At 38.0% G+C, this 27,535-nt stretch overlaps 1 protein-coding gene across 27 annotated transcripts in view; it reads left to right on the forward strand.

Annotated features, from left to right (window-relative positions):
* Positions 1-3,006: 3,006 nt before the first annotated feature.
* The window catches only part of TTN (titin), a 245,118-nt gene continuing 220,589 nt past the window's right edge, over positions 3,007-27,535 (forward strand). For 25 of the 27 annotated variants that reach the window (XM_065637181.1, XM_065637152.1, XM_065637169.1 and 22 more), the window contains exons 1-23: positions 3,007-3,207; positions 5,380-5,483; positions 9,316-9,519; positions 10,225-10,512; positions 11,257-11,345; positions 11,436-11,671; positions 15,359-15,647; positions 15,891-16,043; positions 16,528-16,647; positions 17,651-17,788; positions 18,601-18,738; positions 19,220-19,357; positions 21,026-21,301; positions 21,415-21,540; positions 22,604-22,885; positions 23,165-23,230; positions 23,720-23,978; positions 24,294-24,354; positions 24,465-24,677; positions 25,389-25,531; positions 26,181-26,386; positions 26,501-26,731; positions 27,243-27,487. In XM_065637181.1, the coding sequence (XP_065493253.1) occupies positions 5,393-5,483; positions 9,316-9,519; positions 10,225-10,512; positions 11,257-11,345; positions 11,436-11,671; positions 15,359-15,647; positions 15,891-16,043; positions 16,528-16,647; positions 17,651-17,788; positions 18,601-18,738; positions 19,220-19,357; positions 21,026-21,301; positions 21,415-21,540; positions 22,604-22,885; positions 23,165-23,230; positions 23,720-23,978; positions 24,294-24,354; positions 24,465-24,677; positions 25,389-25,531; positions 26,181-26,386; positions 26,501-26,731; positions 27,243-27,487 (3,992 nt within the window). In that variant the 5' untranslated portion in view covers positions 3,007-3,207; positions 5,380-5,392. The remainder of the gene's footprint in view (positions 3,208-5,379; positions 5,484-9,315; positions 9,520-10,224; positions 10,513-11,256; positions 11,346-11,435; positions 11,672-15,358; positions 15,648-15,890; positions 16,044-16,527; positions 16,648-17,650; positions 17,789-18,600; positions 18,739-19,219; positions 19,358-21,025; positions 21,302-21,414; positions 21,541-22,603; positions 22,886-23,164; positions 23,231-23,719; positions 23,979-24,293; positions 24,355-24,464; positions 24,678-25,388; positions 25,532-26,180; positions 26,387-26,500; positions 26,732-27,242; positions 27,488-27,535) is intronic. The other 2 variants (XM_065637156.1, XM_065637168.1) reach the window with 2 other exon arrangements.

Here is a 27,535-nt window from a genome sequence, read left to right on the forward strand (position 1 = left end):
GATCCTTTTTGTGCAGTGTGCAAATTAGCATATGTAGATAGATTAAGGGACCAACAGGGTTTATGCTGTATTGGCTGTGCAGCTACAGCACATATTATGCTGCCACTGTTTAACAAATAAAGAAGAAAAAGGAAGATTGAAATTAAAAAAAAAAACAACAACTAATTAGGAAATTCTACACATTGAAAACTGGACTAAATATCAGTCTGAAGCTTATAGTGTTCCAAAAAGAATGAATTTAAGTTCTGACTAGAGTTTTCAGCTTTCAAGGCATCTTTGTGTGGGCCTAATAAAGTAATCAGTCCTATTGCACAGCTCTACTCATCAAGTCAATAGGATTATTAGAATTAATCAAGGTGAATCACATACAAAGAGGTTGCTGGTACCCACACCACAGTGTTTCAGTGTGGTGAAGATTACCTGCTATTTCTTAAATTTATTGTTGGCCTACAATGCAATATGTATACTGCAGTAACATTGGCAATATGTAGTTTAAACAGTAGCAGACTGACACAAATGCTGAAATTTTCACAGCAATCCCCAATTTGTATGTCTGCCTGAAAAGAAATTTCTTTGTCATTATCTGGATCTGACTTTTGTTTGATCCTGGAACAAAGAAATAATGTCATTTTTACCAGCAGTGTCTTTGCTACACAATAACAAGACCAAAGTCATCCTTCTGCTTTTTATTGTGAATACACTATGTGACACTAAACATGTAGAAATCACACTGGGCTGACAGTCATTCTGTTAACAGAAGGCATGTGATATAAATCATCTGTATTTCCTTGACAGTATGAGAGATATTTCACTATTCAATTTCATTTCTGAATTCACCAGTAAAAGTAAAAAGTTGAGAAGGTACAAATTTCTGTTTTCTGTTAGAGTGGAAATAGGTTTAATAGTGATCAAACACAAATTAAAAACTTCTGGAAAAAAAAAGGGAAGGAACTTATAACCTAAATATGCTTTATTTTTAAAATGTATTTGAATGCAGCAAAATTTTTTCCTTGCAACTTTCTGTTATTGTCATCAATTGTTGTTGACTTGATTGAAATAGAAAATTTTAACTTCTGGCTATAACTTCAAAAGTCTCAGTTTACACATTTCTGTCATTTAGAAATTATCACATGTTCATAAACTTTTCCATTGTTTAATTGACTTAGACATCACCATTAGCTGGCTGTGTTTAAGTTTGCAGATACTAGCCTGTGTTCTTTCTCCAAGTTTGATTTTCCACTGAATATTTAATTGTTCAACTACAGACAAAAATGGCCACCTGGTAACTTAGCAAGTAGCTATTTAGAATTGTAAATTAGATACCGTTTACATAGATTTCTTTGGACATTTTGTGTCTTTTAGTAGAAGCTAATTTATCCTCCCCACTAATGCATAGAGTTGCATTTGTTATCATATTAAGTCTTATACAGAGAGATTAGGGTCGCTGACATCTATTTGCAACAAAATGTTCTAAATGAGCCATAGTACTCTGACTTTCAACCCCAGTGAGAGTCCAGGTAGTACCAGTGTAGAGACTATTCCTCCAGTTTCTGTTGCTGCTGTTACAGTTTCATGCCAAGAGTAGCTGTAAAGTTGCCACCTTATGAGATGGATAAAATAAACGGCAAATCAAATTTCTGAAGTTATTTTATGAGATCACAGTGATATGTCCTTTCTTGTTTCTTTCAGATCCGCAAGCTCTAGTATAACACCCCTTGCAGGAATCATAGTGGTGTATTCTCTCTCCTTGCCGTTTTCTGGAGCTTCTGCTAGAGGTTTCCTTCGTTTTTTTCCAAACACTAGTGCAGCTGATAGTACAAAACTTCAGCCTGGGTTTACTTCTCTAGGTATCCTCTGGGAGATAATTTTCACTGTGGATCTTGGTAAGAGCAGACTGAAGTCCACAATTTACCAAAACAGCTAAGCATGTGCTTACCTTTAAGCATGTACATAGTCTTATGAGCCAGTTACATGCCTAAAGGGTTTGCTAGGTATATGTTATACGTGTTCCACTTCATATTGAAATAAAAGGATTTTTGAATATGAAGGCAACAATGGAAACAGGCAGACGTGGTCTTCTGGCAAAAGACCTCCTATTCCTGCTGTAGACAAGAGTGGTCTTCTAACTCTGACCTCTGCTTCGGTGGCAACCAATCTAATGGCACAATTAGCTGCACAGACTGACAAAGCTGGGTCAGTGGAAGTTCACAAACTAATACCCTGTTCCATAGATGATTAACTCTGTGGTCTGCGCAAGGCCTCCACAGGTCTAGAAAAAAGCTGTGATGTTTAAAATCTGCTTTTTTAGAAATTACAGTACTGTTAATTTACTTTTACAGAATTTCTATTTCTGCATTTTTTGTGCTGTTGTTGGTTAAGCTTAACTGTGTGGAACATCCAACAAAAAATAATGAAGGAAACAAACAAACAAAAAAACCCAGAGCGCCAAATCTATGTATTACTAAATACAATTTTAGAATTCAGAGTTATGGAAAAAAATAGTTCAAACAGTGTATTCTAATAGTGTGCAGCCACATGTCTGAGCTCAGCTTACTTATTTAGCCTGGTGATTGACAGATGCGTTTGGTAGCTTCTTGGATGTTTTATAATGAAAGAAAGTAACGCTGAATCTCACTGACATGACTACTTCTGAGTTGTCTGTATCCTGTGCTAAAAAACTTCTTTATTCCTGTCTTCATCTTGGGCTTATGACTTAGGAAATTTGCAAGGGCTCGTAAACTGCACATTATAAAAGAAATTGAATTATAAATCAAAATCTTTGGAACAGATGATGTTTCCTCAGTGAATCCCTTTTGTGCTTCCAAAATTAGCATTGTCAATCAAACCAACAGGTGGTGTATGGTTACACAGAGTAGATCCCCTCTCACAAGATACTTTCTTTTAGGACACCAATCAGAACTCGCTCTGACATGATGAGGCAGACCTGTCAGCAGAGCTGGGGTATATAAAGCAAAACAACTATGTTAGCACTTCTGAGCAGTCGTGCATTCCCCGCCTCGCCTCGGGTGTAGGGATTGCAAAAAAACAAAACTACACTGTCAAGACTGTGTAGTTTTGTTTTTATGATTAGAGGCTCTACAATTCTCATGCTGGGATTGTCTAAAAAAATCTTACTCTGGATAAGGACGTCGTTCAAGAAGATTTCGTTGGGCTTAGCCCACTCTGACAGGCACTTTGAGAAATCAGGTTAGTAGCATGTTTCTGCTAGTGTAATGACTATTTTCTCAGTCATGAATAATCTTGATATGATCTATTATTCATAAATTTGCTCATAGGGGGTATAAGTTTCAGAGTATAGACATGGAGCACTTAAATTCTCTGGCAAGATTATGTCTTAAGTTTCTGGGAGTAAATTTTGATAACACTGAGCAAAAAAGTTTTTCCAGTATATTTATTGTTAAAGACTATATAAATTAAGATTTGAGAAGTCTATGGAAACATCTGCTTAACTTAAAAACTCCTTTCTGTTGGGAGTGTTCAAGGTTATGCTACTGAGAGATAAACTGAGAAGCTCCAAGAATAGCTCTGATAAAATGCACATGGTATCAGCTAAGCGCTGATGACTTTTTAAGGGAATCAACTGCTAAGGTATCAATTACATGGCAGCTCTGGAACACTTGTCGGCTGTCATTCATGGCTGGGAAGGTTATTTCTGGAACATGACATTTCAGATGCATACTTTCAATTCTAATTATACAAAAAGCCTCACAAGATCAGATCTTCATTACCAAAATTTGCCTAGACAATGAAATATATAGACTTTGTGTGAACTCAATGACAATTCTACTTAATTAAATGATTTCCAATCTATTCCAGAGTCAGGAAATTATATATATGAGCTTTTATAATGTTTAATTATATTGCAATATCATTTCCATGTATTTTAGCCGAGCTTCAAAACATAGTTACAACTGAAGTAGACCTTAGTGAATTACACGTGACAGATATTTATCTTCATGTTCCTTTCAGAAAACTGTGTTATGTTGTGGTGAAATGTTGGTCATTTCTAATTTGAACTCGTTTCTCCCCACCCTCAAAGCAGAAAAGCTTTGATAAAAGGCTGTTCCTCTGTCAAACTGGAACAAGTGTCCAGATAACCAGTAAAGGCAATAAAAAGCAGCTCAAAATCCCAAACCAATATCCAGGTCTGCCCTTATGCACTTATTGTATGTAGGCATCAGGCACTGATTTCAATGAAGGAACACATGTGATGAAGAAATTTTACCCCTTTGAAAGGTAGCATAAATTTGGCTCACAGTGAAAGAAACTTCACTTTCTTACTAATTTGTAAGCCTGGGACTGACACAAAATCAGGCACAAAAGCCAAAGTAAACAACAGTAAATGTGTGAGATTGGCTTGAAAAGATTATGGGTTTAACCCTTGTTTAGTAAGACATGATAAGCTCTCAGGGGAGTTTCTTAATGAGAAAAATTGTAACTTTAATAGATGTATGGTACTATTAAGAAGATAGTAGCTACATTTTGAAAACCTGCACAATTCAGCATCAATAAATAAATATGTTCATGTAAATATTTTATATTCGCAATACAGAAGCTTTTCTAGTGGCAGTGTGCTATTTCAAAGTAGGATCTTGTGGCATAGCAAGAGAAAGCGAACTATTTTTCTTTCGGATTTCACATGGATCTGCAGTTGTTCAAACCATCAGTGTCAGTGGCTACCTTATATCCTAGCTCACATTTCGAAGGTGGCTCTCTTCCCATATTCAAAATTCCACTGAGATACTCTCTAAGAAAGAGTAGAATTTTATCTGCATCTTTAATGCCAATACGCTTCTGTGTAAAATGAAATTATTTGCTACTTACAGAGTGCTTTTAAAAGAGAGCCTTCTGGCATTTTTTCAAAGCCAAATAGATTGCAGACCTTCACATATTTTGCAGTTGCTACTTAGTGACCTTGTTGTCTTCCCATTAGAGAATGCAAATACTTTGCACTAACAAAATATTTTTAAGTAAAAAAAAAAAAATTTACATGGAGATTGTTTTCTCTTTAGGTAAAGGAGATTAATGGACAAATAGAGGTTAGATGACCTGCACAAGGTCATGCAATGAGTCAAGCAGAACTTTTTTTCCTGCTGCATACTTGTAATGCCAAATCACAGCTTCACTAAATATAACAGTTCAGCATCCATCTAAGCCAAGTGTGCCCTAAGAGTAACTTGCTATACAACTTTGTTAAAATGTACAGTCTTCACATCTCACCAGCTCAATATGATCTAAAACTGAGAAAAGTAAATCGTTACTAAAATAGTTACAAATATTCCTAAAATCTAGAAACAAGGATGTGCATAAAATAACAATTTCACCATTGATCTCTAATTATGTTTTTCTTGCTTTCAGAGTGCCTGTAAAGATGACGACAAAAGCACCAACATTTACACAGCCGTTACAAAGTGTTGTGGCACTGGAGGGTAGTGCCGCAACCTTTGAGGCTCATATTAGTGGTAAGGTTTTGATTCATTCTTGTAAGATTGATTATTTTTCACTATTATTTTTGGTAATGTTTGCTAAGACAAATGATAACACTTTTCTTGGATCACAATCTGATCTGAATGGGTAAAGATCAGTGCTGAAACGTGAACATATATCCACATCACACGGTACTTATCAGCGCTATGAGGTGCTGTCAGATACCCACAAACATTCTGCACAAATTACAAGGCTTCTCAGGCAATAACAAATTATTCTGCCAGTAAGACTGGTGTCTAATTCTCATGTATGTTAAATTAATCAAAATTGGGGGGAAATAGCATTCAAACTATTTACATAAAAATACTTACTGTGCTAATAAGGGAACTTCATAAGGGTGGAGAGAGAGTAATCTTGTTTGGATGATGATCAGACAGAATTAGGAGTCAAGGTGCAAAAGGCAAAGCATATATTAGTTCTTCATTGACCTAGTGCTAAGCCTTACTCTTGTTAATATGTATTTCTACCTTCTGTGCTCTTGAGTTTACTAAACTTCGGAGTTCTGGCAGGGGGCTTAAAAGCATGAAATCCAGGTCTATGTGACCACTGAAGAGGGTAGAAAACCCTAGTTGCTAGGTAGTATATGTGTATCGTGATCATGATGGTAGCACATGGCTGGATTAATATAATTTGTTGATGTAATTTAAAGATGCCACATGATTTTAGAGGACACTTCATTTTGCCAATTTACACACCATTAAAACACCCTTTCTTGTGCAAAACCCCGTGCAAACCCCCAAAATAACTTTACCAGATAACCAATACCCTGTTCCAAGAGTGCCTCTGACCTCAGCAGTGACTAAGGAGAAATGGCATGTGCTCCTGCTGATGGAATTATATTGTCTTACAGGCATTAGCAATGTGATGACCCACATACCATAAAACACTACTCAGATGCTCTGTGACAGGTGCAAACATACGATCTGTCCAACTATAAAGATCTCTGACATCTATGGTCCATTGTGGTTAATCCCTTGGTCCCTTTGGTTAACACTGGCTCACCCAAGATTCAAATGGAGTGTTTGAACATGTACCGTAGGCTATATCCATGATATTTTTTCATGCCTTATTCTGTTATTTGGCCCTCTGCTCCTCAGTTAATTGCCTTGACCTTCTCTTGTTGTCTGCACACTGTAAATTTTCTACGAAAAGTTTCTTTCCACCAATGATTACAATTCCTAGTATTATTACAAATATCATTAGAACAAGTCAGGATGATAATGTTATGGCTCAATGTAGTGATTTGGGCTATTTTCCTTTGTGTGATGTCATGGAGTACTTGGGAAGGGAACTTCTGACTAAGAGGGGATGCAGCAATTTTTTAATAGCTTATATTTGTATTTTTGTCTGAAATATCATGGGAGGCAATCTCCTGTTAGCTTTTGTTCACATCATGGTATTCTGGAATATCTTTCCTGCCCCAAAAGCACCCACCAAGATTGACAGATATGATAGTGACTTGGCATTTAATTTTTCTAGTGCATAAAAAACATGGAAGTTTTATTTCTTGAACTAATTACATACATAATGGACTACAAAGTTTTATTCTGCTACACTGTCTGCCCTTCCTATCTGTTGTGAATTATTGTGAATGTGAAATTCAGATTTTCTGTTTATCTCTGATAACACTGCTGGTTTATATACAAGTATTAATACAGAGCTACAATTCCAATGTGAAGAGCCAGGTTAATCTAAGAGTACCAAAAAGAGCTCAGCAACCACCTGAGATGCAATTTTGCAGTCCGTAAACTAGAACAAATGAATTGTACTGTTGTATCAGAATGTGAATTAAGTGTAACTTTACAAGGGTCTGATACCAGACAAAAATCCCCAGCACCTCCCCTTGCGCTCAGAAAGCACAGAACACACAAACCCCGTGATTGCAAGCAGTAAGTGCCAGAGCAGCCAGGACACTGTCATGTGGGGAGCCCCACTGGGTGATCAGTGACTGAGGCGACATGAGATAGCACGTCACTGTCAGGAAAGTCGACTGTGCTGCTGGCATTAGAACTGTGCCCATCCTCATGTCTCCATAGCACTGACCAAGTGTTGAGCTTGTTCACTGATGTTTCAGAATCTGAATTTCTTTTATTATGAATTCGTGCTCAGATTTTCAAAATGGCTTCTAACTTTGGATCCCTTGAACATACCAGTTTGAGACATCAAAATAGACTCAATTTTTAAAAATGTAGGCTTTGTTCAACCTATCACACAAAATGCTGTTTGCTAATCATCATATGATGCTGCAACAAGAAAATAAAATATTTTGGCAATCTTTCAAGAAATTCACTATTGACAGCAAGATTGTTGGTAGCTTAGCTTAACACATTTTGAAACTCATTTGTACAAATGTTGAAGACACATAGCTCTGAATGAAATCAGTGGGATCTGCTGGATAGCCTATGTTTATGGTGATAATGCCCAAGTTGTCGTATACCACTAGTATGAAATTGAATGAAATATCAGCCCCATCAGGGCTGTTCGATAACTTCCATCTGTGAAATTAAACAATTCTTAAATGTACTTTTACCATTTTGATTTCTAATCTTCTCTAAAACTGGCCACATTCCCTGTGAGTGTGTTTCTGTTTTACGTATATCTAAAAATCAGTTTTTCAACTATGAGCAAAATTTAAAACTTCCCTAACCAAGTCTAGTGTTACTGCAGACAACCAGTAAAAGCTTCAATCTGCATATCTCAACTTCTCTCTCATTTTAGTTTCACACAGTCATATTCCTGGCACATTAAACCCCCAAATAATTAAATGAGTTTATAGGACAGATACTCTAGAAAGGAAGCAGAATTCTGTGGTCCTGGGGTTTTCCAAACCACAGGGAGTGGAACTGGAAAGATGAGAGCAGCTCTAGTAAGCGCAGGCTCAGATATCATTCCTGAGCCCCTGTGCAGTGCAACTGGTGATTTGGCTTGAGTGGAGAAATATATGAAGCAAATTTGCAGGGATTTTCATTTTGGAGAAACGGTGTTCTAGGACTACAAAAAAGACTTTTGAGCTGAACCTCTCTCCTCAAATTAGCTGCTCTCCTTATGTGGTTTATATAAAAATTTTACCTGTTCATCAAATGGATTTCAGTTGTTCAATTAAGTTGGTTGAGTAGAACACTGGGAAGAGAAATTCCATTAGGAATCTAAAATCACCATTTAAACATAAAAAAACCAGCTGTAGATACAGGTGCAACTCTTCTGCCCATGATCCTGACAACAAAAGAATAATATATTTGAACAACAAAAGATCAGCTGATTCCAGCTGGCTGCTTTCCACTAATCTCAAACTGAATTCACTCCAGAAACAAATAAACAAAACCCAAAGCACTTTAACAGCACTTAATATTAATGCCTACAACAGTCACAATCACTTTTTCTAAAATCATTTTGTGTTAGGACAACTACTTGGTTGGAAGCTCTGATTTTTATTTTGTCTCCATACTATTAGACCGCATAATTTTATTAGTAATACTACTTAGATACTAGCAATAAATAAAGAAAAATACCTCACATGCATCAGTTTACCCCTTTTATAATTTTGATGAACTTTTATTGCTCGACAGGATTGCCAAACACTACAGTCCACTCATTATTCAAGCAATTTCCTAAATGCAGTAGCCTGCGTAGTTGTCCTATTGCTCCATGTATTTTAAAGACCTTTCTAAAAAGAAATTCCTTTACCACTGTGTTACTGGACATAGATCTGTGCCAATGCCATTGCACTCTACTATCACTGTTATGGTAATTTTGGATATCTGTAATTTCTTAGCATCTTAATTTCCTTTTGTCTTATTTTTTCTTTAGGTTTCCCAGTTCCTGAGGTGAGCTGGTATCGGGATGGCCAGGTTCTTTCTGCTGCAACTCTGCCCGGTGTGCAGATCTCGTTTAGTGATGGCCGCGCTAAACTGGTGATCCCTGCCGTGACAGAAGCAAACAGTGGAAGATACACTGTACAAGCCACCAATGGATCTGGGCAAGCAACTAGTACTGCTGAGCTACTTGTCACAGGTACCAAGCAGCTAAAGAAAGGCATCTCTCTCTGCTAGCAATGTGAGAAAGAGAGCAATAGCAGAAGTGTTACAGATAACAAAAAAATTTAGATTTGAAGTACATGATTAGCAAAGAAATAGCAAACCAAATTAACTTCCCTAAAGCAGTCTAGAATTCAGCATATATTCTCACCAGTAATTTCTGACAGCATCCGTTACACCTTAACTGAATAAAGTTTAATCTTGATTTTATAAACTCTTAATCTCCATTACAAACTTCTGGCGTAGCCCTGTATACTTCTGCTCATGTGATCTATCACACCCCTTACATTCAAAGTACACATAAAAGAAAGGATAAAGTTCTTCAGGATGGAGGCCTTAATGATATTTAATTATATAAATGATACTTAACAGAATAACTCACATAAAGGGCCATACCCAAGAGACTGCGCTTACTACTTATGGTTATAATCAATGTATCTCTAATTCTAGAAATATATGTGATCATGGGCACAATCAGAAATACCAGAAATTTTAAACACATGAACAAAGTTAAAGGTGTTCGCATTTTCACAAATCAACTCTTAATGTTTTGAATGTTTCTGAAGGTAGCATGTGAAGAAGAAACAGACCTTGTGCGCTTCTAGTAATGAAAATATCTAGCCCTCACAGTTCTTTTTAAGACGTTATTGTTTTTCTATTTATTTCTTCAATAAAACTGCAGCTGGAACAGCACCACCAAACTTCTCACAACGACTACAGAGCATGACTGCAAGGCAGGGAAGTCAAGTCCGACTTGACGTGAGAGTGACTGGAATCCCTACACCTGTGGTGAAGTTCTATCGGGACGGAGTAGAAATCCAAAGTTCCCCCGATTTTCAAATTTTACAAGAAGGAGACCTTTACAGCTTAATAATTGCAGAAGCATACCCTGAAGACTCCGGTACCTATTCAGTAAACGCCACAAATAACGTGGGACGTGCAACTTCAACAGCCGAATTGCTAATTCAAGGTAACAGAGTTGAAGTTACAAGCCATGAAAATGAGAGAGCATTCATTGTTGTAATGGTACAATATGCACCATTTCATAAAAGTTATATCAATAAGTTCATTTGCAACTTTTTTTTTCCTCAAGAGTTATTAACTTGCTGTGTAAAAGCAGTATCTTTAGTGAAATTTGCCAAAGATTTTTGTCTGAGAATTTAAAAGGACCTTTTCTCCAGAATGGGTCTTTGATCTGAGGATCCAGGACACAGAACAAAATGTGGGATACTTTCAGGTGTTCTCATTTTGTTGTGTAGGTTTTTCAGAGTACTATTTGTAAACTGGCTTTGATAGAATAGAGATATATTAGACTGCGCAACTGTATATGGTCTTGTAAATGAGTCTGGTAAGGATGAAGACAGTTCTTAGAGGAGAATTGTAGCAGTGAATCATGCTACCCAGAGCAGTCTTGCTTGGATTTCACCTCAGTCAGACTTCCAGACTGTGCAGTCATTTGAGATTCAGGACTAATTCTGAAGAATCTACTTTTTTTTTTTTTTTTTTTTCCCCCCCCTTCTAATGACAGAGTAATGCAAAAATATTTTCACAGTTATCTGTCTATAGGTACTGCAGGAAAAACAGATGGTTGCTTAACTCTTTGTTGTTTATATACATTTGTATATAATAGGAATTGACCATTTATTTATTTCTGCAACTGCTTATTGTTTCTTGCCATGCGCAATTCTCCTGACTATGTTTTCTCTTCCAAAAGCTGAGGAAGAAGCCGTTCCTGCTAAAAAGACAAAGACAATTGTTTCGACTGCTCAGATTTCACAAACAAGACAAGCCAGAATTGAAAAGGTATATTTTTCAAAAGCAAAGCAGGTAAGGCTAAAACGTGGATGATTATTCCTACAGTATCTCAGACTTGTTTTCTTGATTTCATTGTAGAAGATTGAAGCCCACTTTGATGCCAGATCACTTACAAGTGTTGAAATGGCCATGGAAGGTGCCCAACAGCTCCCACACAAAGCACCTCCACGAATGCCTCCTATACCTTCAAAATCACCAACTCCACCGATAATTGCTGCAAAAGCACAAATGGCACGACAGCAATCACCATCACCTGTTAGACAATCACCATCACCTGTAAGACATGTCAGAGCACCAACACCCTCACCAGTAAGGTAAACTTATTATTCTTTCAAACAAGATTGCTTTTTCAATACTTTCATATACAGCAGTAATGCTGTAGAGCGAGAGCATAGTACAGAATGAAGAATGCGCTGACTTAATATTGACCAAGCTGACCATAAACTATAATGTGCTATATTTGTCACTGCTATAGAAGTGTGTGCCTCCTGTAAACTTTCTGTCCCGTATGGAAAAAAATAATTTAGAGAATAAATCCCATTTGATTGCTCTACGCATAGCTGAAGTAGCACTCAAAGCTCCAAGTTCATGAGGAAAGAGAATAAAACAGTAGAGCAGTTGGCCCTTGATTATTTCAGATGTACAGAGGGAAGAGCAATGGCACTGATAAGTGGCAAACAGAATGGAAGGATATGTAAAAAAAGGTGAACACATTTTATGTGTGTGCTGATAATGACTGCAGAAATAATGTTTTGAAGGTAGGCAAGGTAAATGTGGTTATGGAAAAATGAAGTTTAGCTCTGCTGTGTAAAGGGTCTCAAGAGGGAAAGTGAGTGATCAGAAGTGCAGGGCTCGTGGTCTGGGAGACCACAGGAGGTCCGTGCTGAGAGGCAGGTAAGGAGAAAATTGCATTGGAAGTCCTGCAGCTTCAGCATCCTGGAGCACCAGCGTCATGGAAGGAACATCTCCAAGCTGGGTGCTCAGAAGAGCCCCATTTAAATTGCCAGAGCTAGGTATGCTGGTGAATTTTGCCACATTGACAATAACTCACAAGGACTGGAAGAAATGGATTGATAGGAACTAGCAATAACGAACAACCTGCATAGATGAAAGAATAATTCAATAGTGCCATCTAGAGTGCATATGGAACTAGGAGTTTGTATTCCACTGCTAGGCATACCACTTTTAGACTTACAACACATCAGAAAATAAATCTAAAAATTAATGATACTGCTGCCCCCTACTGCTGCAATTTGTTAATGCTATCTGAGATATACAGCATTTAAAAAATCGGCTCAAAGAAAATTTAGGTTAGAAAACCTGCTAAAGCAGTTTGCAATATGCTTTAAAACTACCTGCTAGGGCGGGGGTTGAATTTTTGGAATATCCAGATTTAGAAACTAGCACTTTCTAAGTGACTACCGATTATTGTGGCTGAGATTATAAAAGTAAGTATGGGAAAAACTGCAGGCCCTGATCAGAAGCTTGCCTGGACCCTGAGCACACCTACGGATGACCCATGGAAATGTGGTGCAGGAGCAGGTACAGTTCTGTTGTTCCTCGGTGGCCGCCACGTGCTATTTTGACGAAGAACGGTTACACTAAACATTTTGTCTCTCTACAGAGACCGAACTGCAATATAACATGTAACAGTCACAGCCTGGAAGCCTTTTGTATTTTTGCTACCAGGAGAGTTAAGATAGAGTAAATGGAAGCTAACGATGTATTTTTATATTTTAAGCATGTGCCTGAGTGAAACACCCTTTGACATTGGCCCTTATTTCTCTTCGGGAATCAAACCAAGCTATTGGCCTCAAGTTGCACCAGGGAAAGTTCAGCTCGAATATTAGGAAAAATTTATTCACAGGAAGGGTTGTCAGGCACTGGAACAGGCTGCCCAGGGAAGGGGTGGAGTCGCCATCTCTGGAGGTGCTTAAAAGACGCGTAGATGAGGTTCTCAGGGACATGGTTTAGTGCCAGAGTTAGGTTACGGTTGGCCTCCATGATCCTGAGGGTCTCTTCCAACCCACATGATCCCACGATCCTGTGACAAACCTGCGGTCTGCCAGTCGCCGGGCGCGCGGGGGTCCCGTGCAGGGCGGCAGCTCTCGCGGAGGCGCTGCCCCCGCAGCCCCCACCCCGCCTGCTAAGGGCAGCAGCTCCGGCGGGCGGACCCGCTCCATCTGCCCCAGCGGTGGGCGATGCCTCCAGGCAGAGGGAGCTGCGGAAGGGAGAGGCTGCAGGGCGGACCTCAGGCTGCAGGAAGCGGCCGAGACCTTTCTCCTTGGGCAGGGAGAGGTGCAGACCTTCCTGCAAAAGGTGTGCCAGGTGGAGGACCTCCTGCAGCAGGTGGCCGAGCTGCAGGGAGAGGTACAGACCTTCCTGCAAAAGGTGTGCCACGTGGAGGACCTCCTGCAGCAGGTGGCCGAGCTGCAGGAAGCCGTGAGAAGGCTGCGTAACATCAGGGAGACTGAGAACAAGTTAGACAGCTGGTTCCAAGTGCCGTCTGCAGTGGGCCCACGGCCAAACAGCCAAAAACTCCCCCAGCAGCACACACAGAAGGGAGGAGGGCTGATAATGCAGAAGAATGGAAGCTTACAAGGGCAAGGACCAGCAGGAGGAAGAGACTTCTCCTGGAGCCTGAGGTGCACTTGCAGAACCCCTTCACTGCTCTGCAGACTGAAGGGGAAAGACCCGTCACATCAGGAAAGATGCTGGAGCTGAGTGAGGCAGCCCGATCTGCTCCCCGTAATAACAACCAGCATAATTAAGAAAAGGCGGCAGGCGATTGTAGTAAGTGACTGTCTTGTGAGAGGTGCGGAGGCACCGTTTGCTGGCCTGACGTACTCTCTATAGAGGTGTGCTGCTCACCGGGGACTCATATCAGGGATGTCATCAAGAGGCTACCAAGCCTTGCACAGTCCACTGACTCTTATCCAGTGCTGCTGTTTCATGTGGGCACCAATGGGATGCCATCCAGAGGGACCTTGACAGGCTTGAGAGGTGGGCCTGTGCAAACCTCATGAAGTTCAACAAGGCCACGTGCAAGGTCCTGCACATGGGTTGAGGTGATCCGAGTCACAAATAAACGCCAGGTGGAGAGTGTATTGAGAGCAGTCCTGAGGAGAATGACTTGGGGGTGTTTGTTGATGAGAAGCTCAATGTGACCTGGCACCATATGCTTGCAGCCCAGAAAGCCAAATGTGTCCTGGGCTACATCAAAAAAAGCATGACCAGCAGGTCCAAGGAGGTGATTTTCCCCTCTATTCTGCCTTCATGAGACCCCATCTGCAGTACTGCACTCAGCTCCAGGGCCCCCAACATAAGAAGGACATGGACCTGTTAGAGCAAGTCCAAAGGAGGCCCAGGATGATCAGGGGTCTGGAGCACCTCTTCTATGAAGAAAAGCTGTGAGAGAGTTGGGGTTGATCAGCCTGGAGAGGCTCCGGGGAGACCTTATAGCAGTCTGCCACTACCTAAGGGGGACCTAGAAGAAAGCCAGAGAGGGATTTTTTTACAAGGGTATGTAGTGACAGGACAAGACGTAATGGCTTAAAACTGGAAGAGGGTAGATTTAGATTGGATATAAGGAAGAAATTCTTCCCCATGTGGGTGGTGAGGCACTGGAACAGGCTGCCCAGAGAAGTTGTGGATGCCCCACAGTGTGCAAGGCCAGGTTGGATGGGGCTTTGGGCAACCTGGTCTAGTGGAAGGTGTCCCTGCCTATGGCAGAGGGGCTGGAACTAGATGATCTTTGAGGTTATTTCCAACCCAAACCTTTCTATGATTCTATGTGTTATGACAAAAACACACATAAGCATAATGTTAAAAACAGGTAAGTGCAATTTACAAGTAGAACACCTCAAAAACGTTTTTGATAATCGAACTACAGAGTACTGAAGATACCCTAAATGGCAAGTGAATTCAAGTTCCGGCTGAAGTTATTTATATAGTTGTCATTGTATAACACTACTTTAATTATATTATTTTTTTTTCATTAGATCTGTTTCTCCTGCTGGAAGAATCTCCACCTCACCTATTAGACCAGTGAAATCTCCATCTCCAATTCGTAAAACACATGTAGTGACAACAGCTGGGGCTGAAGTCCTTCCTCCTTGGAAGCAGGAGGAATATACTGCAACCGCTGAAGCCCAGATGAAGGAAACAAGAGTGTCTACAAGCACTACCCAAATAAGAACTGAAGAAAGATGGGAGGGGAGATACGGGGTCCAAGAACAAGTTACCATTAGTGGTGCTGCTGCTGCTGAGGTTGCGGCTGCTGATAGAGAGGTAAAGTCTATTTTTGGAAAGAGCATTGGTTTTGCTCTATGTGTGGACTCACCATTGCTGAATAGATCTGCTAAATGGAATCCAAGAGGCTGTGTGTGAAAATGTTTGTGTGTCTGCTCTTGAGAGATTTCTACTGCCAATATTTAAAAGCTTCTTCGCACCGTTCTGTCTCTGTGCTTGTTTTGTGCTTCTTTTGAATGTATGCAAAACATGAAAAAATGTATTTTGATGTGACTAATATAGGTAAGAAGGGACAGTGAAAAAACAGCAGCTGTTGCTACAGTTGTTGCTGCTGTGGATCAAGCCATGGTGAGAGAACCAGCTCCACGTGTTGTAGAGCAAACTGCTAAAAGGACAGCAGCGACTGCAGTCCACGTTCCACCTGTTCAGGAGCAGGTAGAAACAGAACACAGCCATTCTGTGATTTCCCCTTTATCCCTTCATCCAACATGCAAACAAAGCATGATTCACTGTGATAAATTAACAAGATATTACTCAGTGCACTGGAAAAGCATGCATGCTCGTATAGAGCATCTGGACTGTAAAGGAATGCTCATGGATCACTTATTCGATTGCTTTCCATCATAGCAGGATTGAACTAGTTATTCTTAAACTGTTTCTAAGTTTAAGAATGCCTTCTATGAAAGTGATCCTGTATTATCCCTTGTCATTTATTCTCTAACATTATTCTTACACTGATGAAGTTTTTCCTTTAATGTCCCACTTATAGTTTCCTCACTAGGAATAAAATAATTCTCCCTTACTATTTTTCCTTCACTTGTATTCCCCTCTTACTTTTCCTTTTCCTCTTCTTTTGATGAGCAATTTGTCAAAACGAATGTTAAGGCTTTGTTTTTTTCTTTGTTGCTATAAAAATCAGATAAGAAAGGAGGCAACGGTAGTAGTTACCAGTGATAAAGGCACAAAACAAACAGTAATATCGAGAACTAGAGAAGGAATTGTTACTTCACGAGAACAGAGGCACATCTCTCATGAAAAGGTGAATACAGGTGTTATCTATGATTGTCATACCCTACCTTGTTCAAAAATCTGATATCTCATCAAAAAGACAAGCCTATGAGCAAGAAAAATGACATACCGTAATATTATTTTTTCTTTTTATATATGTTCACTCTTCTGTTTTACATGGCTATCATTCTTCTGTCTGTCCTTGCTGATGACTCTATTTCCTTTTTTTATTTCTCTTCCATTATTAATACCTAAGAATGTGATAGATAAACTTTCAAAACATTAACTTAGAAAAAATCTATTTTTTCTTTGTTGTGTGGTGATTTACTAGATAGTATTCTCAGTCTTTTAAAGAATGGACATGTAGGAACTACTTCTTAAATGTTCTATTTTTTTTCTTCTGATTTTGTTTCTAAGCTTGCCATTTGTAGCCTGCTTTATTTGTTGGCAGCACAGTGGATCAGAAAAAGGAGGAGAAACTCATTCTGCTTTGAAATCAATTTTGAAAATACTGATAAGTGATCAGAATTCAGATTATTTTAGCATGGTTTTTATCAGACAAATGTGATTTAATGGAAGACCAGCATCTGAAGTGTATGAGGAAGAAGGTGTGGCCTATCCTGAAAGTACTGAGAAACAGAAATCCACCTAGGCAAAAAAATTACATGTTTATTTGCAGATTACATCTGAACTTCTTGGCAAAGTGAAAGTTACCTGAAACTTGTTTTTAATATCTTACGATTTCTGAAACTGATTATGATGCAGGACAGTTTTTCTCTGATCCAATTTCTTTTATTAGTGCTTTCAGTAGCAAAGCAAGCATTTGTTTTATTATTTTTATGCTAAATATATGTATGTTTTATAAAATGTCTGTTTGTGTTGTTATTGTTGCTTCCAGACCAGATGATTTTGAAATCCAGAGTTTGACATTTTTCCTTCCTTTTGTTTGTATCTTTTCCAAATGTATAAAAAATCACATACCTTGTATTTTTAAACAATACGTAATTTAAACTTCTTTATTTGTAAACATCCAGATAAGAAAAGAACCAGAGAAAACTCCAGTACCCACAGTAATAATCGCCACAGACAAAGCCAAAGAACAGGAAAGAATATCAAGAGCTAGAGAAGAAATATCTACCAGACGTGAGCAAGTGCACGTTGCTCATGAAACGGTAAATAAATATTACAGATTTTTAGCTCGTTATTATACTCCAGTAGGTTTATAAAACATCATTCTTCATCAGGTGTGCTACATATCTTTGCTTCTTTATGAAAAGAAAATGTCAAAATGAAAACTTTATAAAGCAAGGTATTCCAGATATAAGCCCGACATTGCAGTCTGGTACTACTGACTTCATAGCAGCTCTGTCTACAGAGGAAGAGTGCAGCTGCCCTTCCTGCAGATCCTTTGAACATTGTGACTTTTATTGCAAGGGTACTCAGAATTTCATCTGATGCTTAATGACCTTTGCTTTTTGTCTGAAGGTAGATTTCTGAAGATAAATTGTAAAGATTATCTCTCATTATATGATATTAATGTGTGGAGTTTGATTTAATGAAGTTCATGTTTGTATGAGCGCTGAATGCATCTGGTAGACCATATTGTGGAACCATTGTTTGTTGGAGTAAGCAATGAAATAGTTCCATCTACTGATGGGAGTAAACATTAAGTCAGTTATACTCATTTTTTATGTGAACAGTTTCTTCCAAACATGACAATGATATATCACAATTAACCAGGAAGTAGGAAGATTCCTCTCTAATTCACACACAGATTAATGCAATATGTTAATGACTTCAAATGCCCTTTGTTCAGCTAGCATATAAGACAGGTTGATCTGTTCGAAGGAATTATTTAATTTCTTAGGTCTTTCTCTTTTATTGATACATATTCTGAAACCTTATCCCACTTTCCTGAAAAGCTGTGTAATTTTGACAACAAGCATAATTGATTACTATTATTTTTCTTTACCATAAAAACTAGATAAGAAAGGAAGATATGAAACCTTCTGTACCTAAGGTAGTAATTACCACTGATAAACCTAAACCGCCGGTCATAGTATCAAAAAGTAAAGAAGGAATTGCTACCAAACAAGAACAAGTGAGCATAACCCATGAAAAGGTGAACAGCACTATTGCAAGCATACTTGTTTTTTATCCTCCTTCTTTACAAACCTTATGTGTCCCTCAGAAAATACTAACTATAGATTTCCAGCTCATTTTTTGTAGGATTTATTTCACTTACAAGCTTTTAGAAATACTATTAATTAGATTATATTATTCCACCTCTGATCTCTTTCTCCTAACTGTTTTCATTAATAGGATGCCCATAATTCTCTTCTGACTGACCTTTGGGAATTGACTGAGTGACTCCTGAAATGCATTTTAACTTTTTAAAAAATAAATCATTACTTTTATTTAAATAGGTGTGAGGGTGTAACAATACTTATCAGTGTACATATAATACAGAGCTGTGTGCTGTGCACAAAGATCTAACCCCTTAATTCTTCTTCCCTGTTCCCATTCCAAAATGCTTTCCTGATGTTCAAGTATTTTTCAAGATCATATGTAACTGAAGCTTTTATTTCTGCCATAATAATTAGATTAAAAAGGAAGCTAAGAAAACTACTGTAGTTCCGAAAATAATTGCCACTGATAAAACCAAAGCACCAGTCACAGTGTCCAGAACTAGAGAAGAAATTGCAGCCAAGCGAGAACAAATTCATCTGGCTTATGATCAGGTGAATATAGCTGTTGCAGCTGTGGAATGCACTGTTACAATTTGTTTTATCTGCAAACCTCACCTCTTAAGAGCTACTTGGGTACAACAGAATGCTCCCAAATTAATTCCTGATAACATACTTGATCAGTGGGATGATTGTTGAGTAGCAGAGTCGGTGTGATTATAACATACTCGATCAGTGGGATGGTTGTCGAATAGCAGAGTCAGTGTGATTAAGTTTCTAGAAATAAAGAGGTTTATGTCTTACCCTGTTAAGAAATGCCACTTTTAATACTACAGTGAGATTTCTCTGTGAAAGCCTACTCCTTACCAATGACTTTCAAGTAAGGTTTACTCGTTCAAATTTCTGACTCTGCAATCCTTTTTTCTACAAGACAGTTCCTTGTGATTTTATGGTTGCCAGGTAAAACAACCTCTCTCTATTAAGGTTTGAATTATGTTGTTCTTTGTACAATACAAACTTTAACATCCATTCAAGTCTGTCTGGTTTATTACTTCCGACAATCAGACACTTGTCGACGCTACTTTGTTCCAGTATGTGGAAGAAAAGCCTGGTTGCCAACAACTTTTATTTAAAGTCTATCTACCTACTTTGTAAGAAACAGTATGGCATATTAATGAAGTACTTTTATAAAATATAATTAAAAGAGCATAGCATATAAAACTTAGCCAGAGGAGTCAGACTGCTAAGAGGGTACAGTTACTTCTTAGATAATGTAAATTTAGGGCCAAATTCAAGTTGGTATAAGCAATGATTTTGAAATCAGCAGATACTGAATAGGGGGTCCCTGTTACCTGAACACTACTTTAAAAATAAACCCAAATATCTGTAAACAATTACATTTTGGCCTTGCTTAAGTTATTTTAGTTTAAGGTGATAATGATTTTTAAATCGGCATGGAATTATCTATTAGGTTATTTCCCAGCTACAAGGAATACATTTCATATGGTCTGTTGCTACATCCAGATCAGCTATGACAGTAATAATAAAAACTAGAAGGACCCTGATAAACTGTGGGACCTTGATAACATAGAAGTTGATGGTATTTATCAGTTATTAGAAACAACTAGAAGTCCTGATACAAATGCATTATTTACAGTTTCTCAGAAAGCTCAGTTTTCCTTTTGTAAAATCATTTAAGATAGATTAGCACTGAATTAACATATGCCAGTGATAAAAATTTTTGTGGTTATATTCCTTAGCAAATATATTCACATGAGGTGCTAGACACATTCTCTACATTTTTAATAGCATCTAACATTTATATGGAGCTGATGAACATACTGACTTCAAAATTATGTGCACATATACATACCTGCCATACTCTTAGACAAGGAGCCATAAATGTGACTATAAAGTATTAAAAGTGGGCTTGCATACAAATATTGATATGTGCAAAGCACACGAACATAGAGATGTTCTGAATATGCATACTTAGAGCTTAGAAAAAATATGTCTATATTTGAACATACTGACTCTTGAAGTGTATTTATAGGTGAACACATTTGATGTTTACATTATTACTTTTGTATATCTATCCACTCTTTCTTTGTCTGGAATATACGCTACTGAACATTTTATTTATAAGTCTTTGCCAGATATGCAAACCTTTAATATAATGACTAATTATATAAATTATATAAATTCTACCAATGTTATCTGTAGACCGAAGCTGGAGTAAAGGCTGAAGCTGTAGCTACAGTTGTTGCAGCAGTTGATCAGGCACGTGTTCGATCACCCTGGGAACCAGAACGAGTAGATGAAGCGTATGTAAAGCAGAAAACTTTGGAATATGGCTATAAAGAGCATGCTGTAACAGAGCACATTGCCGAGGCCCCAGCAGAACGTCATGTTGTCACTAAAGAAGTTAAAACTGTCTATGTTCCTCCTGAGAAACATATCCCAGCTGCTGAAAAGAAGGAAGTTCATATATCCACAGAGGTTAGACTCAGTTTATATTGCATTATTTTCCAAAAACTATGTCCCAGTGAAATCTGTTTCAGTTTGGTGAACGGCATCATATTCTCAAAAACTTTTTTCATTGCTTTATGTAGATAAAAAGAGCCACAGAAACCAAGACTGAGAAAACAATTCACGTCGAACACCCGCGACCCCGCACGGCAAGTCCTCACTTCACGGTCTCTAAAATTGCTGTTCCTAAACCAGATCATACATATGAGGTAAGAAGTAAAAACTGTATCCAATAAGAACAGTCTGCTCATTTATAATAACCAGCAGATCACCCATTCTATTTGGCTTTTCCTCCCGCTCCAGTATTTGCTTTCCCAAGAAGAAGAGTTGCATGCTCTCTACAGTTATTTTCGTTGGCTTTGCCTAAGAAGGAGTAGTGCTGTAAACAGACATATGAACTACTAAAATGTGATTTGTAATTATTAGTTATTTAAACAACCTTTTAATCTGTTTAAGGATGTAGCTTCAATACTTTGTAATACAGTGAAATTGTAAACATTTATCATGCAACTTAATGTTTTTTAAAGAGCAGAATTATCGCTCTTCAATCTTTTTATGTGCATCAGTTCACTAGTGCGTTGGGAACAGTGCTTCTTTTTTCCTTGCAGACTACTATATACTAGGCTACTTTTTGAAAAAGAAAATTCAAACTGCATAATATGACACCATCCATTTTTAGTGTTATTTTTTCCATTCTTCTGTTCAGCTCCTTCACATAATATTAGAAGTTCCCATTTAATGAATTTTCTCATTCAAGCACACTTTCTCTCTTCACCTGGACTTCAAAGATGAACTGGTTTTCCCCTCAAACATAATTATTATAAAAACTACCTAAAATATTTTTCTCTTTAAAGATTTATGTATGTTTACCAAAGTTACTACACCTACAATAACATTTTGAAATCTTTTCAGTTATTTTAATCACTGACAGTTATCTAGTTAGTAATATTGTTTATTGCAGACTAATTAAATGGAAAGCTAAGGTATCAAGTGAATAAATTTAGAGGATAGTTCTCATGTTGCACTTAAGAGCTTCTTGACCACTTAAAGATCAAATTCTAAAGTAAAAAAAAAAGAATGTTAGCAACATCAAAAATAATATTAAAAAATATATCTCTGGTATTCTACTACTGCAATCTAGAAGTAGAAGTCATTTTCGTATATATAGCTTTGGAAGCAATCGGCGCACATGCAGTCTGCTCAAGAAATGTACTGTGTCCTCTGAAAACAAGGGAACAACAAAGCTGTAACTCTTTCTTTTCTGTTCCCTAGGTTTCAATAGCTGGATCTGCCATGGCTACACTGGAAAAAGAATTATCAGCTACTTCTGCTGCACAAAAGATCACCAAGCCCGTGAAACCACCTCAGCTAAAGCCACATGAAGTCAGGATAAAAGCAGAGCCAGTTGCCCCACCACAGTTTCCATTTGGAGAGGCTGCTGAGACCTATAAAAGTCACTATGATGTTGAGACTAAAGCAGAGACAGGTGTAAGCATTAAACGTGAAGCAGCGCGGGAAGAACACCTGGCGTTGAAGAAAGAAGTTGAAGCAAAGGTATGTTATTGAGCAAATTTCCATCACTTTGACTGACTTTCATCTTACAAACGTAGCATAACTTCACTTGTCTGCTGTTTCCTCATTGCAACTTTCCACTTATACTGCATACTGCTGACTTCTATCTTTGTTGTTTTACACAAATCCTTCTAAGGACCTCATATTTACCTATGACAAACAAAGAGTTCTCTTTACCTAATTTATTATCTCATCTAAATTCTGCTGTTTGTGTCCTTCACTTTGTTAGGTGTTTACTAACTGTCCTTTTAAACAACCTAGGTGACAGAAACTGCCAAAGTTCCTGTGCCTGCAGAAATCCCTGCTATGCCACCTACCTTAGTCTCAGTAAGTACTTTGTACGTAGATTAGGGGAGTTGCACTGTGTTTTTGCCTGTTTTGTATTCTAACTTTTATCTTTGAAAACCTGACCGTGAAAGTTTGGCTTTATTTAATCTTTTAAAATCTGTATTAGACTTAGCCATATGATTTACCTCTGATACAAACTATTCTGAGTATCTGCTGTGGGGGTGATTATTCACAGTCATATCACGTAGTAGGTTGACTTTTGCTGCAATGAAACAATTTCTTGTTGTGAACTGCATAAACATCAACCTACCTTTGCATTTTCTTTTTAATAACGGTATTGTTCAGAGATCCCAAATCCAGTTTCAAATACTTCCCTTTGGAAAACACCTCTTTTTTTCTGGATACACTGCTGAACAAAACACTGTTTTGAAGTAGACATAAAATTTTCCGTTCAAATAGATTTTAGTTATTTAAATGTCTGTTCAGTGGGGAAAATAGGTACTGACTCTGATACTTTTTGTCATACAGGGCCTCAAAAATAAGACTGTGACTGAAGGCGAGTCTGTCACTCTGGAGTGCTATATCTCTGGTCATCCTGAGCCCACTGTGACGTGGTACAGGGAAGACTACAAGATTGAGAGTTCAATGGACTTCCAGATCACTTTCAAAGCAGGGCTTGCTCGCCTTGTGGTTCGTGAAGCCTTTGCAGAAGACAGTGGAAGATTTACCTGCACTGCTACCAATGAAGCTGGCAGTGTCAGCACATCTTGCCACTTACACGTGAAAGGCAAGTGCTGTTTATCACTGTAGCAAGATTATGATTTTGTTAACTGCATATTACTTGTAATGTAACTTAGGCATTTTGTCAACTCCGGAGTATATGTCTTGAATTGTATTCCAGGTTAGGTAACAGGGCTGTAAGAATATGAGTAAAAGAGCAATGATGGGCTGATGGAGACTATTAACTTGCTTCCTCATTGGAAGTACCCGGCTCTCTGAGCCAACTAACTACTTAACCTTCTCCATCTTTGCATCAACTAAACTCGCTGCTTAAGCCCTACTAAGGTATTTTAAAATTTACTATGTCATATTTGCCTTGCAGTTTCAGAAGAAATTGAGACTCGAGAAACCATTTCTGAGAAGGTTGTTGCAGAAGAGAAACGGTAAATTATCTTTTTTAGACTGCTCTTACTATGGTCATTAGTTTTCTTGCACTCTGTTTATGAGCAGTTCAGGCATCAGCTCACTTACCTGCACTGGAATCTTATTTCAGCTATGTGGAGACAAAGGACATTGTAATGGAAGATGTCTCTACTGCAGCAGAGGAAGTATCAGGAGAACCCATACCTCCTTTCTTCATAAGAAAACCTATGGTACATAAATTAATTGAAGGTGGGAGCATTATTTTTGAATGCCAAGTAGGGGGCAACCCAAAGCCACATGTCTACTGGAAAAAAGGTGGAGTTCCTCTAACGACTGGCTACAGGTACTTTGAATACAATGCACAAAAACTATTTAAACATAGTTTTAAAGAATATTTGACAGAGCCATAATTTTGAATCCCTGATGCTAAGCCAAATAACGCCACCAATTTCTGTGAAATTTTATTTTTGAAATGGAAAAATAGAATCATGTCTTAATGTGAGACTTTAGAAGGCTGCTGATGTTTAAAGTATAAATATTTGAAAGATCATAAAATGAGAAATGCTACATATCCTTAAAAACAAATCAGGATGAAGTTTTGTGTTTGTTTTATTCTGTCTGTGCAATGTTTGCATTCTGTCTATGCAAATGTCTGTAGAAAGCAACACACTTTCTAGCAGAGAAAAAAAGCATTTGTATAATTTTTGAAATATATCATGCTATAATGACCTTCTTAGGACAAACTGTGCACACAGCAGGTACCATTTTACTGTATCTGGTAAGCAGATCTCTGGTATTTCAGTAGTGCTATTTGCATCCCATTTATTTTAGTGACAACAGAAAGACAGTAAACCTGTACTCTAGTTTCAGCATGGTTACTTTCCCTATGCTGGTCTGCAGATTCATAGAGTGAGAATTGCTTGCAGAAGTTTCTAATTTTTTTGTCTTGTACAAGCTAGGAATTATTCTGATTAATTGTATAAGTACAAGGAAATTCACTAAAAAGTCTGTTCGTCAGAATTATAGAGAGCTTGTGCTTTTATCTTTTCTACAGATACAAAGTGAGTTACAAAAGAGAAACCGGGGAATGCAAACTTGAAATTTCCATGACTTTTGCCGACGATGCCGGAGAATACACTATTATTGTTCGAAATAAATACGGAGAAGCTTCTGCAACGGTCTCCTTACTAGAAGAAGGTACATTGTAGTTTAAAGAAATGGGAAAAATATTTACTAAAATTAACTTTTAAAAGGGAAAAATATTCTAAATTTTACTGCAAATTCTTCGCAGCTTAGTTTGGTCAATTCAGGAAATGTAAAGGGAGATCTGATAGCTCTGTTTCTGCTAGACAGAGTATTTGACATCAGGTTCTTGAAGGACTTATATTCTTTGCTAGGATTTATAGCTATAGGTATGTTCTTCTTTTGACATCCATAACAGTCTATATAACATAAGATATCCAGAGAGTGATGTGGTGAAAGGAGCTTAATCAAGTAACAGGTTGTTCTATTACAGAGAAAGAAGCTAACTTTTTTTCTTTTGTCCTGGTAAAAATGCATGAAAGTTTGCAGGAGACAGAGCTGCTGTGAATAAATTGTAAAATAGCCTCTACAAGTGCTTCCACTTTGAGAACTAGAACACTTAAACAGCACAGAAAAACTTTCATCTGTTTGTAAAGCTCATCTCAGGGCATCAGTCTTTGCATTTTGTTGCTGTTTGTATTTTATTGGCTAAACAGACAAATTCTGCTTGAATCACCAAAACCAGTAAAAAAACTTATTTTCTTTATTCAGTCCATTGAAAACCATGAAAGCTTATCAAAATCAATGTGTTCTTAATTCTTAGCTGATTATGAAGCCTACATAAAATCGCAACAAGAAATGATGTACCAAACTCAGGTGACTGCATACGTACAGGAACCTAAAGTGGCTGAGGGAGCCCCAGCTATTTCATATGGTGACTTTGAAAAAGAATATGAAAAAGAACAAGCCCTAATTAGGAAGAAAATGGCAAAAGATACAGTGATGGTCAGAACTTTTGTAGAAGATGAGGTATGTCTGCCACTCCATACTAATTTTGTATATTGACATTTTACCAGTACAAATCACTTTTTTAGAAGGTCATTATCTGACACACAGAACTAATGGTCTTGCTTTTCTGTATAGGAATTCCATATTTCTTCTTTCGAAGAAAGACTGATCAAAGAAATTGAGCTCAGAATTATTAAGACCACCTTAGATGAACTTCTCGAAGAAGATGGAGAGGTGATGATGGTTGATATTTCTGAATCTGAAGCTATAGAAGCAGGATTTGATTTAAGATTAAAGAACTACAGAACCTTTGAAGGGACAGGAGTTACTTTCCATTGCAAGACAACTGGATATCCATTGCCAAAGGTACCCCGAACCTGTATGACATCAATCTATTTCAAAAACTATCTGCTGCTCTACTTGAAAGATCCCTTAACATCTAATTGTCAGACATATCCCAGTCTTTTATTTTGACATTTTGAATTTTCGTTTTGTCCCTTAATAGAACAGCGTCAGGTTGGTTAGCCCATTCAGAGCTAAGCTAGATTTACCAGTTAAATTGGTCTTCTTAGTATCTCCAAGTTAACCCACACAAGTGGGAACACGGTAGCAAGTCCAGTCTAGATCACTTTGCTCTTTGTCAACCTGGACTTTATGTTTGTTTCTAGCTCCAAAACTTGTGTTTCGGGCTGCTGTGAAAGCATGTTACTTTAGTCTTATTTATGTGAAGTAAAAATGTAATGTTAGCACATATGTGGGCTGTGACAATGTATCTGCTGAAAAATGGGAAGCTGTAGTATGTTGTATGCATGTGTCATTACTGGATCATTGTTTTTAGAAGAACTCACGTAGCATTCCACTGTTTCTTTCCATGCAGATTGCATGGTACAAAGATGGTAAGCGCATAAGGCACGGAGAGCACTACCAGATTGAAGTTCTGCAAGATGGCAGTGCCAGTCTGCGTTTGCCTGTGGTTTTACCTGAAGATGAAGGAATTTATACTGTCTTTGCCAGTAATATGAAAGGAAATGCCATTTGCTCAGCAAAGCTCTATGTTGAGCCAGTTGCACCCACAGCAACTCCAGGTTATATGCCAGGACCAGAAGTTATGAGAAGATACAGGTAGGTACCCAGTAATATATAAATTTCTTGAGACTTCAGTCTGCTGTA

Source organism: Caloenas nicobarica, chromosome 6, assembly GCF_036013445.1.
Source record: "Caloenas nicobarica isolate bCalNic1 chromosome 6, bCalNic1.hap1, whole genome shotgun sequence".
Lineage (NCBI taxonomy): Eukaryota > Metazoa > Chordata > Aves > Columbiformes > Columbidae > Caloenas > Caloenas nicobarica.